At 29.2% G+C, this 16750-nt stretch overlaps 3 protein-coding genes across 4 annotated transcripts in view; all 3 read left to right on the top strand.

The window, feature by feature from the left end:
* The window catches only part of ANX1 (Malectin/receptor-like protein kinase family protein), a 1588-nt gene extending 881 nt beyond the window's left edge, over positions 1-707 (top strand). Inside the window, exon 2 of the mRNA XM_021427333.2 lies at positions 2-707. Coding sequence (XP_021283008.1) covers positions 2-472 — 471 coding nt within the window. The 3' untranslated portion in view covers positions 473-707. The remainder of the gene's footprint in view (position 1) is intronic.
* A 5138-nt stretch (positions 708-5845) lies between these two features.
* WRKY39 (WRKY DNA-binding protein 39) lies at positions 5846-8598 on the top strand. Of its 2 annotated transcripts, XM_021426400.2 has the most exons (4): positions 5846-7189; positions 7275-7400; positions 7999-8115; positions 8439-8598. In XM_021426400.2, exons 1-4 carry the CDS (start codon positions 6405-6407, stop codon positions 8458-8460), a joined length of 1050 nt encoding a protein of 349 aa, XP_021282075.1. In that variant the 5' UTR covers positions 5846-6404; the 3' UTR covers positions 8461-8598. The 2 variants fall into 2 exon arrangements, with proteins under 2 accessions (XP_021282075.1, XP_021282074.1); XM_021426399.2 differs by having other exon boundaries at positions 5851-7189; positions 7999-8593.
* Positions 8599-16075: 7477 nt separating this feature from the next.
* The window catches only part of LOC110415628 (uncharacterized), a 1411-nt gene continuing 736 nt past the window's right edge, over positions 16076-16750 (top strand). Inside the window, exons 1-2 of the mRNA XM_021427332.2 lie at positions 16076-16234; positions 16327-16747. Of these exons, the coding sequence (XP_021283007.1) occupies positions 16133-16234; positions 16327-16747 (523 nt within the window). The 5' untranslated portion in view covers positions 16076-16132. The remainder of the gene's footprint in view (positions 16235-16326; positions 16748-16750) is intronic.

The raw sequence follows: 16750 nt of genomic DNA, 5'->3' as shown, positions 1-16750 counted from the left end.
TGTTGTCCTCTTCGAGGCATTATGTGCTAGACCAGCTCTCAATCCTAGCCTCCCAAAGGAACAAGTTAGTCTTGCAGATTGGGCACTTCATTGTCAAAAAAAAGGAGTTCTGGAAGACATCATTGACCCTCATTTGAAGGGAAAAATCGATCCCGAATGTCTAAAGAAATTTGCAGATACAGCAGAGAAGTGCTTATCTGATCATGGACTTGAGCGTCCTCACATGGGTGATGTGTTGTGGAATCTTGAGTTTGCTCTCCAATTGCAAGAAACCGCAGACGGTTCCAAGGGCGGTGGTTCGAGTTCAACAGATGATCAAGGAAGTGTCCGTTCAACAGATTCCAGCGTAAGAAGCCAAAGGCAAGGATTACATGTAGGCAACCTCAGCCTTGGAAGTGAGCACGAAGTGAGTGAGGAAGTTAACAATGAGAGTGCCATCTTCTCTCAACTTGTCAATCCAAAAGGACGGTAAAGCAAAACCCCATCTTGGAAAATCAAGTAAAGCCATTGACCCTGCAAAGATAGAGAAGGGAAGCCATGGAAACTCAAGCATTACAAAAGAAACAATACTTTTTTCTTTTTTGTGTGTCATTTTCCTTTAACATTGTATGTCAAACAGGCGATATAAATCAAAGTTTCCCACTTAGCCTGGTACTATTATAATTATCTTGTGTTTTTCACTATGAACTTACGACCATGTTACAAACTTGTAGTACTATATTGTCTTGAATTGCTGAAAGAACAAAAAAAGCTTGGCAATCTTATTGTGATTTAATAAATATTATCAGAAGAATCTACACCACCTTGTAATTTTAATGCAAACGAACCCAATCTTGCATGGCAGGAATTTTTTTGCAAGTTTATATTTGGAAATGGGAACATCAACAAGCACTAGTGGTTTTGTGGCAGAATAGTATTCTGCCACAACACAGCCGGGTTCGATTCCTGGCAGGTGCACGGTAAAAGCTATGAGGATTCCGAACTGATCTTGTGGTGGCGGGGCCCATCACTTTCCTTTGATCCAACGATTAGAAATTGTGGATCTGGACTCTTTCCTTTTCTTTTTTTTTTTCTTTTCTATAATTTAGGTGTTTTTCTCATTGATTCGGTAAAGAGTGTAAGTTATTTAATGTGAACAATAAGTGTTTTGCTCATTTTTTTAATAATTTCATAGCTTTTTTTATCTCTAGTGAAAAGTGTAAGACATTTTATACGAAAAGTGAATGTTGTTTTCAGTTTTTAAAATAATTTTATGTTTCTTTTTTATAATTTAGGTGTTTTTCTCATTGATTCTATAAAGAGTGTAAGATATTTTATGTGAAGAATCAGTGTTTTACTCTCTTTTTTTAATAATTTCATAGTTTTTTAATTTCTAGTGAAAAGTGTAAGACATTTTATGTGAAAAGTGGATGTTTTCTCATTTTTAAAAATAATTTTATAGCTTTCTAATCTCGCATGAAGAGTGTAAGATATCCCTTGAAGAATATAAGACATTTTATGTGAACAATAAGTAGAAAGTTAATGCAAAGAATGGGTATTTTTCTCATTTATTTTAATAATTTCATAAATTTTTAATCTCCTGTGAAGAGTGCAAAACATTTTATGCATACAATAGGCATTTTTTTTATTGATTAAGTAGAGAATGTAAGATATTTTATGCGAACAATTAGTGTTTTTCTCATTTTTTTTAATAATTTTATAGCTTTTTAATCTTTAGTGAGAAGTGTAAGACATTTTATATGAAAAATAGATGTTTATATCATTTTTAAATAATTTCATGGCTTTCTAAGTTCACGTGAAAAGTGTAAGATATTTTACCGGAACAAGTGTTTTGTCATTTTTTTTTAATAATTTCATTGTGAAGAGTGTAAGATATTTTATGCGAGTAATAAGTGTTTTTCTCATTGATTTGATAAAGAGTGTAAGACATTTTATGCCAATAAAAAGTACTTTTCTCATTGATTCGTAGACTATTTAACATATAGATTGCATTTTTTTGTCTTCTAAACACACATGACATTCAAATCTTTTGTAAAAAAAAGTTTTATTCTATTTCAAACAGGGTCTTAATGTGAATTTTGTTTATTAATTTAATAATAAAAAAGAACATAATTTGAATTCCATTACACACATCAAGACCTTTATAAAAGCATCATGAGGACCCAGTTTCATTTTATCTTATATTTTGTATTATATATTTATTAATCTTATCAAAATCAAATCTTCTATTAATCTAAAGAAAAAATTGGTATTGCTTGCACATTCTCCTTTGACTAATGAAAAAGGACAATCATCAAAGTCATAGTTGCGTGCCGGGTACTAATAAAATTGATTGCTCCATATCTAAAAACTGAATATTCTATCTAGGGTAATCTAAGGCACCTTTGATTAGATATTTAGGCATAATAATAAATAAAAATTGTCCCTTGTCTCCACCAGGATGAACTTTGCTTTTAGAATTGGAATTGAATCCTATCATAAAAAATAAAAAATTAGGAATTGACAGGTGAAATTATTGTCAATAAGAACGGTACTCACTCTTATCTCGAATTTTATTAATAATTACAGTACTCGAACTTTATAATTATTTAAAATTTTTTGAATTTCTTACTTGAATTAGAGCCTAAACCTTATTCATATATTTAAAAAAATGAAAAGAATGCACATAAGATGTTATCATGGAGAGCACCTCGTATTTGAATTATTGGTGCAGATGTCAACAAATTTTTCACTTTCTTAATGAAATGAAAAAGAAGGGATTTTTGAGACGACTTTCCTACAGGGTAATGTTTGTCATGTGAAATGACTTAGGGGGGGAGTTTGGCCACTTTGTATTGATGTATTGATAAATTAAAAAAAAAAGAAAAGGAGAATAAAATATGAAAATGTTCCTAAGAAAGTCAAATTGTGGTTAAAAAAGCAAGTTACTTTCTTTCTAAGTGATTTTAATATGAGAAGTGATGGAATTCTTGAAGTTTTATTTATTTAAAAAAAGATTAAAAAAGGTAGGTTTATCATCATCTTATTTGTCTTTGCCTAGTGGGGATATTATTAGAGGCTGCATAGGTTTCCAAATAGGTGCAATTTAATTGGAGGACTATGATGTCAATCCACAGAAACATTTGACAATAAGATCAACATTTTGAGGAAATGATGGGGTCACCCAATGGGGTAGATGTCTGTCATGTCCATTATTTTTTTTTTCATTTTTTTACCTACTTTTTATGCTTTGATTCAATGTTTTATGATTTATAATAAAGTTGCTACTTGCTAGTGTAAGAAAAAAATTTTGGGTTTATGATTCAATATTTATTTATTTGCTTAGCCCAAAAAAAGGAAAATTCTATAACCATTGATAGAAGAAAAAGAGGAATGAGAGGAAAGGAAAATTGGGTTTTTCTTTTCTAGTAATTTGATACTAAAAGAAAAAAAATTGATGGATTTTTTTGAGTTTTCTCAATTTCGTAATTTTGATTTTTACAAACAAGAATATTAAGACTCAAAATTAAAATTCGATTTTGGCACATAAAGTATAAGATGATTTTCATAATTTTTTTAACCCATTTATCCTTCTAAACATTTAAATTAAAAGCAATAACCACTCAGCTATGTAATGTGTTGTTGCCTATTGTCATGCATGATTTCGGAATCCTTGCCAATTTCAAGCCACTTGACACAATAGAGAAGTTGCCCATGCCTTTAAAAAATTGAATCTTATGCTTGTTCCATGAGTATGCATATAAATCTAAAAGAATAGAATACTATATTATAATTTTATTATGATAGAAAAAAAGAAAGGGATGGAAAAATATAATTAAAATATCATATGAAACAAATAATAATAATTAATGCTCTGCAGTGCTCCCACCATGAAACTTAATCCAATCTATTTTAGTACTATTAATTTATAATATTAATCTTCATGATCTTCAAAGATAATTATGATTATCTTGACTTTAGAAGTGAACTTGTCAACATCAAAAAATATTTATTACCATTAATTTTATACCATATAGAGGATATGGTATTTAAGTTTTAATTGGTCTTAGTTAATTATAATATTGTGTTTGATTATATAGAAAAAGGCGAAATGTTGGGGAAAAAAGAGATAATTTTCTTTTTATTTTTTGCTTTTCTTTTCCCTTTATTTTTTCCCCCTCTTATCAACTTACACCTTTACCATGCTGCCTTAAATCGTTTGCTTCTTTGATCCAATAAAATATAAAAAAACCACATATTAATGTTACAAAATGATTTTTTTTATTTTTAGACACTCAATATTCTTATTTTTTCTATATTATAAATTTATTTTTCATATTAAAAATTATTACATATCTATAATTTAATATAAGATGTATCAAAATTAAAACTCTTGTCTTAATTTTTGTAAAAATCAAAATTTGATAAATAATTTAAAAAGGAAAATAATGTGATTTTTAAGAAATTATAATAAAAAAGTGTATTATATTTATATAATAAAGAAGGAGGGATCATGGTAAATAGGCATGATGAAGCCCTATAGCCACCACTCAAGAAAAATTGGCAATGAGAAACCCCTATTAATAAAGTTGCTACCTAGGATTTGTTTGTTAATTTTCCCCTTAATGATTGGACATCTCACAATCATTATCAACTGATGAAAAAACTATTGTGCCTTTGCTCCACCATTGACTTTTAGTGGACAAAGTCATTTTCATTTGGACACTCCTATACTCAATTCATCCAAGTTCCTCAATCAAATTTTTTTTCTAATTAAATAAACAAAAAATTAAAATTTTAATCAAACAAATGGAAAAAAAATATAATATTAATTATTGGATCTGCATGTAGGTAGAAAATTAGGAAGCTTTGAGAAACAAATTTTTAGGGTTTTTTTTGAATGAATAATTTCGAGAGAATTTATTCTCTTAGGATCATAAAAAGTTATGATTAATAGAAGTTATTATAAGAATGATTTGTATAAATTATATATTATTATTTAATCAAAAAATATCATTTTAGGATGAGTAAAAATATCAAATTAAAAATATTTCGAGATAATGAATATTTATTTTTTAAAATTTTTAACAAAATGATAATAGTTGTTGTGAATTTATAAACTAGTGATTAAGTAAAATTAATAAAATATATATATAATATGTAAAATTGGAAGTAAAAGAACAAAAAAAATATTAGAACTCCCAAAAACAAGTGCACATAATTTTCAAATAAATCCAAAAAAAAGAATGGCAGAGAGAATCTCTGTCAGTCAGCTGAGGTCTTCATAGTGGATCCCACATTAGGCAGAAGCAGACAACAAAAATCTTGTCTTAGCCAACATTCTTTGATACACCTGGCATCATCTCTACCGTCAATAGTCCATTACACAAATTGCCTCAGCTTGGATGTCTCTCTCCACTCCAAAGTGGACTCATGACCCCACTTTTTGACAGGTAATTCCTTTTTTTTTTCTCCTTCCAAGGGAATAAATAAAATAAAAAATCTACTACTAAATTCTTTAATTAATTTGACTATACTGTTAATTTATTAACTCAATTAAGAAGTTCATTCTTAATATATTGATTTTTATGAGATATGAAATATTTTGTGTCTTAACGATGTTAAAACAGGAATAATTTATTTATTTTGGACTTTGTTAATAAAAATAAAGTTGAAAAACATTAAAAGAAAAAGAGAGTGAAAAATAGTTAATATTGGGACCCACGACAGGATCTTTGACAGAAACTTGAGTTCTTTTTTATTTTCTTTCTGTTTTGCCTCTTCAATGAACAGAGCACACTATGGTTTTTTTCTGTTCAATTTCTCCAATGGTTTTATTTTTTTAAAAATTTTTAGTTAGTTACAGAGAAAAGAGGGACTTTGTTTTCTTTTGGGTGATTTTAGTAAGTCCCAGAAACAAAGCAAAAGTCTCCTTTCACGCCTTTCAATTAATGGGATAAAATCTAGGACTTCTTTCTCTCTCTCTCTCTCTCTCTCTCTCTCTCTTTCTTTCTTTTTCTCCATGTTCAAATTTTAACAAGGTTTTGTTCTTTGAGGCCTCTTTTTAAAGTTATTGTTTGTTCACTTTAACTTTTGTTTCATTTCGTACCCAGTTTTTGTTTTTGTTCCCTTTATTTTTTTTGCCATTGAAAATGGCTGATTGTTCATATGGAATGTCTTTAATTTCAATCTTTCTCTACTTTTGTTCCAAAAGGTTTCGATTTTGAGTAATACCCAATTTCAAAGCCTTGGTCTTTGTTCAAGTTTTGGCTTCTTAGCCTTGAGCAAAGGTCTAATTTTTGGGGTTTAAAAGGTCTGTTTTTAAGCGAGTGATAGAAATTTTGTTGTCATTGAAATGTTTTCTTCGTCTTGTTTGTAAGGATTTTTAGGAACTTGGGTTTGGTTTTTGAAAGTTTTGAGTGAGCATGGAGGAGGTTGAACAAGCTAACAAGGCAGCTATAGAGAGCTGTCATAGAGTTCTTAGTCTCTTGTCTTCACCAAAGGATCAAGTTCAGTATAGCAACTTAATGATGGAAACTGGGGAAGCTGTGTTTAAGTTCAAAAAAGTTGTGTCTCTTCTCAGCAATGACTTAAGTCACGCAAGAGTAAGGAAGTTGAAGAAATTTAGATCGACTTTGCCCCAAAAAATCTTCCTAGAAAGTGCCAACTGCAGAACAATTTTATCACCAAAACCCCTTCAAGTATATCGTTCCAACCTGTTCGACAAACCATCCTTTGACCTTGATGCTAGAGCTAAAAATCAGTTGCAGCTGACACCAAAGGTGTTCTTTGAGAACCCTTCATTTGAGATGAGTTCATCAGTTAAGCCCTCTCTCCGCACTGCCCAAATAAAGCCATCACAAGACTATCACTTTGTTCATCATCAGCAACAGATGCAAAGGCTGCAATTTCAGCAGCAACAAGTGAAATTCCAAGCTGATATGGCTTTTTCTAAGAGTAATAGTGGTATGAACATCAAATTTGATGGATCTAGTTGCACACCAACCATGTCATCTGCCAGATCATTTGTGTCATCTTTAAGCATGGATGGTAGTGTAGCTAACTTAGATGGGAACTCCTTCCATTTAATTGGCATGCCGCACCATTTTGATCAAATCTCACAACAATCAAGAAGGAGGTGTTCAGGTAGGGCAGAAGATGGCAGTATGAAATGTGGTACTACTGGTAAATGCCATTGTTCAAAGAGGAGGTTAGATTGGATCTCTAGTTCATATGTTTAAGGTTGGTATTATGGTAAACTATAATTACTTATCATTTCTGTTTGTTGTTTATAGGAAACTGAGAATTAAGAGGTCTATTAAAGTGCCTGCTATTAGTAACAAAGTTGCAGATATTCCTCCTGATGAATATTCATGGAGGAAATATGGGCAAAAGCCAATTAAGGGTTCTCCACACCCTAGGTAAGCACCTTCCTCCCCAACCCCCAACAAAAAAAGGAAAAAACCATTTTTTTATCACTTTATGTCATACCAGTTTTACTACTTTAAGTATTAGATAGTTATTAGTTGATTTATCAATTGATTCTTTCCCAATTATAAGTATCTCTGCTAATGTTAATTGCCTGGAACTTTTGGAGGCTAGGCTTTGTTAGTTGGTTGCTTGAGCAAATTGGCATATGTGTTCTAGTGCTTCTGTCATGCTTAATCAAGGTTTGTCCTAGTTTTGAAAATTGAATCAAATCTAAAGCCACAACTCAAATGTTTTAGGCAAATTTGACATTCATTCCAGTCTCAGGATTATCACCATGACCAATTGAAGATCTTGCCAAGATCCTTATAAATTAGGCAAGAATCAATCTTTTTCCTCATTCCATGCTATGCCTGAGCAGCTGTAGAAAGACATGATTCTCATTCTGTTAATATAAACCTTTGCAATTATCTTTTGTCTGATTACACAATATAATGGTCTTATCCCAAGCTTACTATTAGACTGATTATGCTTAAATTGTAAACCTGTTGCTGAAACCATTCCCTTAATGGAGAAGCTGTTATGATGCAGGGGATACTATAAGTGTAGCAGTGTGAGGGGTTGCCCTGCAAGGAAGCACGTTGAGAGATGCCTGGAAGACCCTTCAATGCTGATTGTCACATATGAAGGCGAGCACAATCATTCAAGGTTACTCTCAACACAGTCTGCTCATACATGACAATTTGATGGAGATACCAATTTGTTGTTCTGACTTCAAAAACCAAACCTCCAATTGTTAAAATCAGCAAAAAATCTAAAAAACCGGGTGTTTCAGAGATGTGAATACCTATTGTACATAATATGGGGTTTCAAACTAAGATCGCAAATGGTGGAGCATTTCTACATTATTTAGCTCGAACCACAGAACTAGACCAAAAGGTTTACTATAGAGAATAGGAATATGTGAACTTATTAACTTTGAATTTATGTGTAACCTTTGTTTCTCCTTCTCCTTGTTTTCGATTTGTAAGCTTTGATTGCTTGTATGCTTGAGAATCTGTACAAGGAAAACCTACAACGTCAACTAAAAACTTGAGCAGTATCAAAAAGGTATGCTGCTGTGAACTTTATATCCTAATATTTGTTTGTTATATTAATGTTCTTGTAAAGTAAGAACTTGGGAACCTTTGCATTCCACCATTGATCTCATTTGCTACTCCTTTGTGAACATGTGCTGGTCACAGTATTGCGTCTAGTGGCCCCATATTTTCTCCTTCGTAGGCCCATCATGATCAAACACATAATCAAGCTCCAAAATATTGGTTCCCGTCTCTCCATCTACTCATGGAAGTGGTAGAGAGAGGAAGAGAGAAAATGACCATTTTTTTTCTAACATGGAAAAAAAGTTTAGGAGTTTCCATTTCTTTTATTTTAGGGTTTTCGTGAATCGTATAATATCTAGATCAAGAGAAGGTATTCGAATATTAAATTTTAATCTTTAACTTTAATCTTTATTACGAATGGTTGAAGGTTTTGAAAATGATTAAGTTATGTTCGAGTTTATTCGACCCTTGTTCGTACAAATTAGTTAAAATCTACTATAAACTTGAGGTATTTAATCTTCATATATTTAAAGTTAAGCATATTTTTACACATTTAATCAAACTTTATTTCTTTGCCAAATAATCTTTAGAGAGCTATGCTAAGGCGATTGATAGTAATAGAATTCAAAAGGATGATGTGCTACAAGGCTAAATCCTATGTAAATAGGCAATTGCGTTATTTTTAAATTTTTATTTGATATAATGCTCGAAAAAACTTACGAATTATTTTAAAAAATTTAAATAAACTGTTATTCTTTTATTACATTCAATCAAGTCTTTGTACTTTTATTTTGGACATAAGCCCTTGTCAATTGTGATTGATTAATTATCATTAATTTAAATATTACTTATCATTTTATATTTACATAACGCTGATGTGTAAAGTGAAAAATATCGCATTATCATATTATTATGCTACATAAGCATGTCGTGTCATCATTCAATATGATATATCAACATTCCACGTCATCATCAATTATAACACGTCGATATGCCAAATGGTATAAAATGATAAGTGACATTTTAACTCAGTTAATCATTAGTCATAAGAGCTTATTTGGCTCAAAATAAAAATATAAGAGCTTATTTACATCAAAATAAAAATATAAGAACTTGATTGAACATAATAAAAAATAAAGCTTATTTAAATTTTCTTAAATAGTTTAAGAAGTTTTTTAGATATTATGTATTTTCATTTTAAATCAAATAAGCCTTTAACCTTAATTAAAAATTAATCGTCAAATCAAATACCAATTTGTATTTTCAATTCATATGATATATAACATAACTTGATAATATAATCATATAACAATTGATGTGATTTTTTTTCTCTCTCTTCCTCCTCAAAACAACATAGTTTTGAGGGGACTATATAAAGCTTCCCATTTTCTTCTTCCCTCCCCCCTCTCTATTCTCACCTTCCCTTTTCTCTGCTAGGATTTGTCCAAAATCTAATCATCATGGTCAATTGTTGGTAAAGGTGTGCAAATTCAAACTAAATCAAACCTAAATGAATTCAATTTTTTCGATTTAGTTAGTTTAGTGTTCAGTTATAATGGTTTTATCGGTTTGGTTTTTGATTGAAAAAATTTCCAACCAAACTAACCAAAGTAGAAAATGCTTATTTAAAGAGAGGTAATTTTAGTGATTAAACAACTCTTTTTTCAAAGGAATTCTAACTTTTTTTATGGCTAAGTTAAGGTGTTAAGAAATTATGCTTAGAACCATGCAGATTTGAGCTCAAGCTAGTAAATCAAATGTTGTTTGATATCTAATATACAGTAAAATCTCCATAAGTTAATACTTAATAAATTAATAACTTTGATTAAATAATATTTTTAACTGATCCTGACTTAGGATCAACGTGATAAATTAATAATTGATCAAAATACTCACCAAGTCCATATACTCTTGCAATTTAGTGGTATTTGATACTTTACAATGTAATGTGATTACAGGTAATGTGATTGCAAGCAATGTGATTGTAGGGAAAATAACATTATAGTGTTTAGTATATAAGTAAAATAATAATTAAAATACAGAGAAGATAACATTGCAACGTTTGGTTTACAAGTACTTTGCTGAGAATGTAATGTTAATTTTTAAAATTACCCTTATTTATTAAAATACAAGTTTAATATACTTGTATTTTTTATTATTAATTTTTATCTAATATCATTTCTTAAATATATTTTTAATATCATATATTTTATTTTCATTTTTATTATAATTTTATATATTTTATTTTTATTTCTTTAATATAATTTATTATATTATATATTTTATTTTAATTTCTTTTACCTATAGTATGTAAATTTTAATTTATTATATTTTAATTTCTAATTCTTATATTTTATATTTAATTTTAATAATTTTTATTTTAATTATAACATTACAAAATATTTTTAACAAGGTAATAAAGTTAAAAGGTAAAAATATCTTTAAGAATATTGTAAAATGCAATGTAATGTGATGCACTAATTTTGGACTATAATTACATTATATCATTTGGCTGTAATGTGACTACATTGTAATATTATATTGCAGTGATCTGTTGTAAAACAAACACTGTAATGTAATTTAATTGAACACATTCTAAGGAATGTGCTTCCACTTCCCTTATATCAAACGCTATCTTTGATCAATTTAGTCCATGTACTGAAAATCGAAATAATTTAGTCCATTGATTTTGGAAATTACTTCAAATTAGTCAATTCCTCTAATGACATCTAATTTTACTATTAAAAAGATAACATCAACATTGACATCATTGTTGACGTAACACATTTTAATAACGTGACATCGATGTGATGACATGGCATTAATATGTTAACATGTCAGTGTCACGTGGCATATTAAAAATTTTCAACAAATTTTTTGTGCCACATCTTAAGGACTAAATTAAACAAAATTCAGATATTGAGGGACTAAATTAAAAAATATTTAAAAAATATAAATATTCAAGTAGATGATAGACATATTTATTAATAAGTCAAATATTTGAGTATAAAAGATTTATGGTGTTAACAAATAAATAAAAATATTTTCTTACTTGATTATTTGATTTTAAAATATGTACATTAATTTATTTTTTTTAAAAAAAATAAAGTTTAAATTCTCCTTTTATAAAAAAATTTCGAAAAAAATTTATACCTAAATCAAATTTAAATGAATAACTTTCATTACGTTAGAATAAAATAATATAGAATGTCTAAATAAATTCTTTTTTCTTCTATTTATAATAGTCTAAAAATTTAAAATTTATTTGATTTAATTTTTAACTTAAGCTGAACTCAAATTAACAAAATAGGTTGATTTAGTTACAACTTTCATAATTTACAAATACCTATTCTTTTAAAATTATTTAAACCTTACCTAATTTACCTTTTATTTAAATTTATTCCTAATTTCTCATAAAATAATTTTATTTAACTTCAAATACCGCAATCAAATTTTGTTAAATTTAAATTTAAATTATTAATTTGGATGTACAAAAAATTTATAAATATAAAATAAAATTATTCAAATATTTACAATTATATTTAACTCTATCAACCATAAATGCAATCTTTAATCTAAGAAATTTCAATCTAAAAAATATAACCTAAAATATTAAACAAAATAAAAACATAAAAAATAAATAAAAGATTGAAGAGATGGAGTAACTTAGATTTTATAGTTGTAATAAGAGATTTGTAATACTTAAATTAAGCAAGTTAGAATGAAGAATTATTGTATAATCATCGTTAACTCCATATTTCCCTTCTTTATTATTTTAAAAAAACTAAATTAATCTATTTTGCTAATTTGAGTTTTGCTCAAGTTAAAAACTAATTCAAATAAATTTCAAAATTTTGTACTATTATCAATAAAAGAAAAGAATTTATTTAGTTTTTTATATTATTTTATTCCAACACAATGTAAGTTATTCATCTAAATTTGACTTTGGATATGAAATTTTTTATAAAAGGAGAATTCAAACTTAATTTTTGTGAAAAAGATAAATTAATGTACATATTCTATAATCAAATAATCAAGTAAGAAACTATATATATATATTTTTTAGCATCATAAATCTTTTACACTTAAATATTTGGCTTATTAATCATCTACTTAAATGTTTGAATTTTTTAAATATTTTTTCAATTTAGTCCTTTAACATCTCAATTTTGCTCAATTTAGTCCTTATATTATATATTTTTATTCAATTTAATCACTATGACGTAGCAAAAAAAAGTTTTTTGAAAATTTTTGATCTGCTACGAGGCACTGACATGTTGACATGTTAATGTCACATCAATATTACTATGTCATCATATTAATGTCACGTGGTACTACAACATTATCACGTCAATGCCATGTTTCATGCCACGTCATTATGTGGGTGTTAAATCATCAAAATGTGTCATGTCAGTGCTGACATCAGCATTTACATCATCTTTTTAATAACAAAATTAAATGTGGTTAGAATAAGGAACTAAATTAAAGCAATTCTTAAAATCAAAAGACTAAATTACTTTAATTTTGAGTACAAGAATTAAATTGAACAAAATGTATGAGTACAAGGACTTGGTGAGTATTTTGACTATTAATAATTTGCTAAATTTATAAAATAATACAATTAAAAAAAACATAAGTCCCCATTGATATATAAATTAATAATCTTCTTAGACATCAAAATTATATATATACATGATTCAATTAGAAGATCTTTATAAAATACACTTCAATATTATTTATTTCTTCTTGAAATTGATGTCTCATTGGACCTTATCTTTAACTTTTTGTAATGCATTAACTTTTCATCTGTCATTATTGATAATCAATAATGTTTTGTTTTTACCATTTATGATACTATATGTTTTTTTTATAAATTTTTTGCTTAACTTAATGCTCATAAAGTATATTAATTAAGTATATATCAAATGTAATTTTAGTTTGTTACAAAAATGGATAAATTCATAGCTTCTATTTAATAAGACTAAATACATTTATGAGCTTGTTTTGGTTAAACAAATATATAAAATAATGATAATTAGTAATTTGATAATTAGATAATATTTGTATAATCACAATTGAACTAACCTAAAAAAAATAACCGTTTGCACACTCTTAAATTTATTGGTACCGACCAAACGTAAAAAAAAAACCTTATTGTTTGGTTCGTGACACCTCTCTTTGCTTTTTGATTGATTTAATTTTTTCAAAAAAACCTCTCTTTTTCATCCTTTTTCATTTTTTAAAAAAACAAAATCTAAATCTAATTATAGATGGTAGGATTTTGTTTTCAGTTATCCCTTTTTCCTTTTGTCTCTCTCTTTCCTTGGCATTTTTATTGTGATCATATTAATTAATTAGGTCATATGTAATGCGATAAAATAGAGTAGTTGACTTTAAATCTCATGATGAGTATAGTTTCGTTAAATCAAAAGATTTGTTCGATTTAAAATAAAAATTTAAAATTATTTAAAAATAAAAACAAATTAATGACTTAATTAATTGAATAAATACAAAAGCTTTTTTTGAAAATATATGCCTAGTTGCGCCTTTGGCAACAAGGACACATAAAATATGGCTGCTATTCAGCTTAAGCCAACAAAATTCTCTTCTTAAGTTTTAGTCCCAATAACTGTAATTCTTTGTTTTTTCTTGTTTTGAGAATACAATAAAAACTGATTATCAAGTAAAGATTGATAATTTTCATGAACACCACGAGATTGTTGAAGAAAGGGAGCTATTCTTCATGTGCCATGGCATGCATATGCCAGTGTCATTTTTTTTTGTTTTGACGAATGAAATGATAAAAGATTGAATTTCAGTAGATCATGACAATAAGTCATTTTACCACTTACAATACCCCATCGTGTGTTTAAATTATCCGCAAAAAATATCAATGTCATTTTTAACATATATAATACCAAGATTTACTAATAGCATACTTAATCCGGTGAGACCCTTGAGTTTTCGATCAAGTTCTTCCGAAGCAGCTTGATTGTTAGATGCTAAACTATAATTTTGCTACTAGCTCTACCTATACACCAAAATATGCAGGCTATGAGATGGAGTAACATGAATTCTGGCCTTTGTTTTAGGCCAACTAGATAACTAGAATGGCTTGAAGTTGTTTGAAATAAGCAACCTTAACCATGTTTGCCACCCAAAATTCCATGTAATGTTGCTATCCTCAAAGGAGCTATCATTGCTAATGATTTTTGAACATTGCCTTTGTAGTCTTGGCACTGTGACCATTTCAACCTAATAACAGTGATCGTACTCTAATACTCTCTCAAATCATCTTTGATTAATATAAATTGATTCAAAGCTTACTATATATGTCAAATGTTTTGATTTTTCATTTTTATCTAAACATCATAATGTCTTTGGAAGCAAATTAAGACAACTTGATTGGTTTTCTCTGCCCATTCATCTTACCAATTAATTTGCTTTCAATTTGTGCATGTTGAAGCAAGTAAACTTCTAAAGCTATCTTTGTTTTGGTTTCATGGTAGTGTAAGCTTTGCATGATTGGATACTTGCTCATCCAAGTTCTTGATACTTTCATGATCAGTTTGACAAGAACACATGATAAAAAGGACAAGAAATGCGTTTGCTTTTGTAAAATGCTGTGCAATTAGCTGTCCTTTCTTAATTTCATGGCAAACCCAAAGTTTTACTTAATCCTTTAATTTATATCCTGAAAATTTTTTATGTTGTTGACTAGAGATTTCAACGGTTGTAAGTTGCTTGAAGAGAAAATGGACATATTCAAACAAAGGTGTGTGTTTCTTCATGGGGTACATTTGAGTTCCATTCATAATGTTATTGTTGTTTCAATTTAATACTCACAATGTGATACTTTTTATTTAAAGATTTGAACAATTTGAAGTTTGAGAATCTTATTTATGTTTGATTGATATCGTTAAATCAAATCGCTTGTTTAAAATGATAATATCAATTTGATTTCAATATAATGAACTATAACATTTAATAAATATGTTCAACTTAAGTTGTGTTTCAATCATAGTCTCAAATTCATTTTCTATCGGATTTTTGTAATTCTTGAACCAAATAACTCCATTACAATCCTACAATCACGTAGGATTTAAAAACATCAATTCATTAAACACAATTATCTCAAAATCTATTAAAATCGCATCAAACTCTGAAAAATTTTAATTTCGACCACTTTGGATTCAAACTCGAAATTATCTTAAAATTCTTAATCAAATTTTCCAATAAAACTCTCGTTAGAAACCTCAGATCCTAATTTAAAAGTGAAATCAAACCCCATATAAATCCATTCATCGATACTCAATTTACACGCATTTCAAATCAACTCAAAAACACATCCCCAACTCTCATTCCAACCTCAAACTTCAACCTCACACCCATCCCCTTTCACCCTCCACGATCCGCACCTTATCCAAATTCCCAATCCCAACCGTCGACAGCATTCGAATCCAACGTCCAACATTTAAAATTTCGCATTAGTCATTCGATCCCCGTCATTTGGTTGTCCACCAATCAGATTTCACCATTTCCATTATAAAATCTCTCACGCGTAACTGCAATGTAACAAAGTTTCAAATCTTTTCCAACTCGTTAGCTTGCTTATTTGACTCATGGCCTCCGCTACTGATTCCGCCGTGGCGCCCGTCGCGAAGAAGAAAAGTGCCGGTGCTAAGAAGCCGAAATCGGCTTGTTCACATCCACCATTTCTCGAGGTGATTATCTCTTTCAAGAAACCGTAGGTTTCTTTCTCTTGAGATCTTCAATTGATTTTTGATTCGAATTATCTGTGATTCTTTTTCTGCAGATGATTTCGGATGCGATCGTTACGTTGAAAGAGAAGACAGGATCGAGCCAATATGCAATCACGAAATTCATCGAAGAAAAGCATAAGCAATTGCCCTCGAACTTTCGGAAGCTTTTACTTGTTCAGATGAAGAAGTTTGTTGCTTCTGGAAAGCTTGTCAAGGTCAAGGCCTCTTACAAGCTCCCTCCGGCCTACGCCGCAGCTAAGAAGCCAGCCGCCGCGAAGCCTAAAGCTGCTTCCTCCACTGCTGCAAAACCGAAGCCGAGGACAGCTAAAGCCGCGACGAAACCGAAAACGAGAACAAAAGTTGCGACGCCTGTGAAGCCTAAGGCGAAAACCGCGGTGAAGCCGAAAGCTACTCCCAAGGCTAAAGCTAAACCGGCAGCCAAGCCAGCAAAGGCGGCTAAGACGGCTAAGAAGAGTT

This window comes from Theobroma umbraticum, unplaced genomic scaffold, assembly GCF_002168275.2.
Source record: "Theobroma umbraticum cultivar Fairchild unplaced genomic scaffold, ASM216827v3 scaffold_147.0, whole genome shotgun sequence".
Taxonomy (NCBI): Eukaryota; Viridiplantae; Streptophyta; class Magnoliopsida; order Malvales; family Malvaceae; genus Theobroma; species Theobroma umbraticum.
Note: the sequence above shows the minus strand (reverse complement) of the source record. Positions and strands in the feature narration are given on the sequence as shown.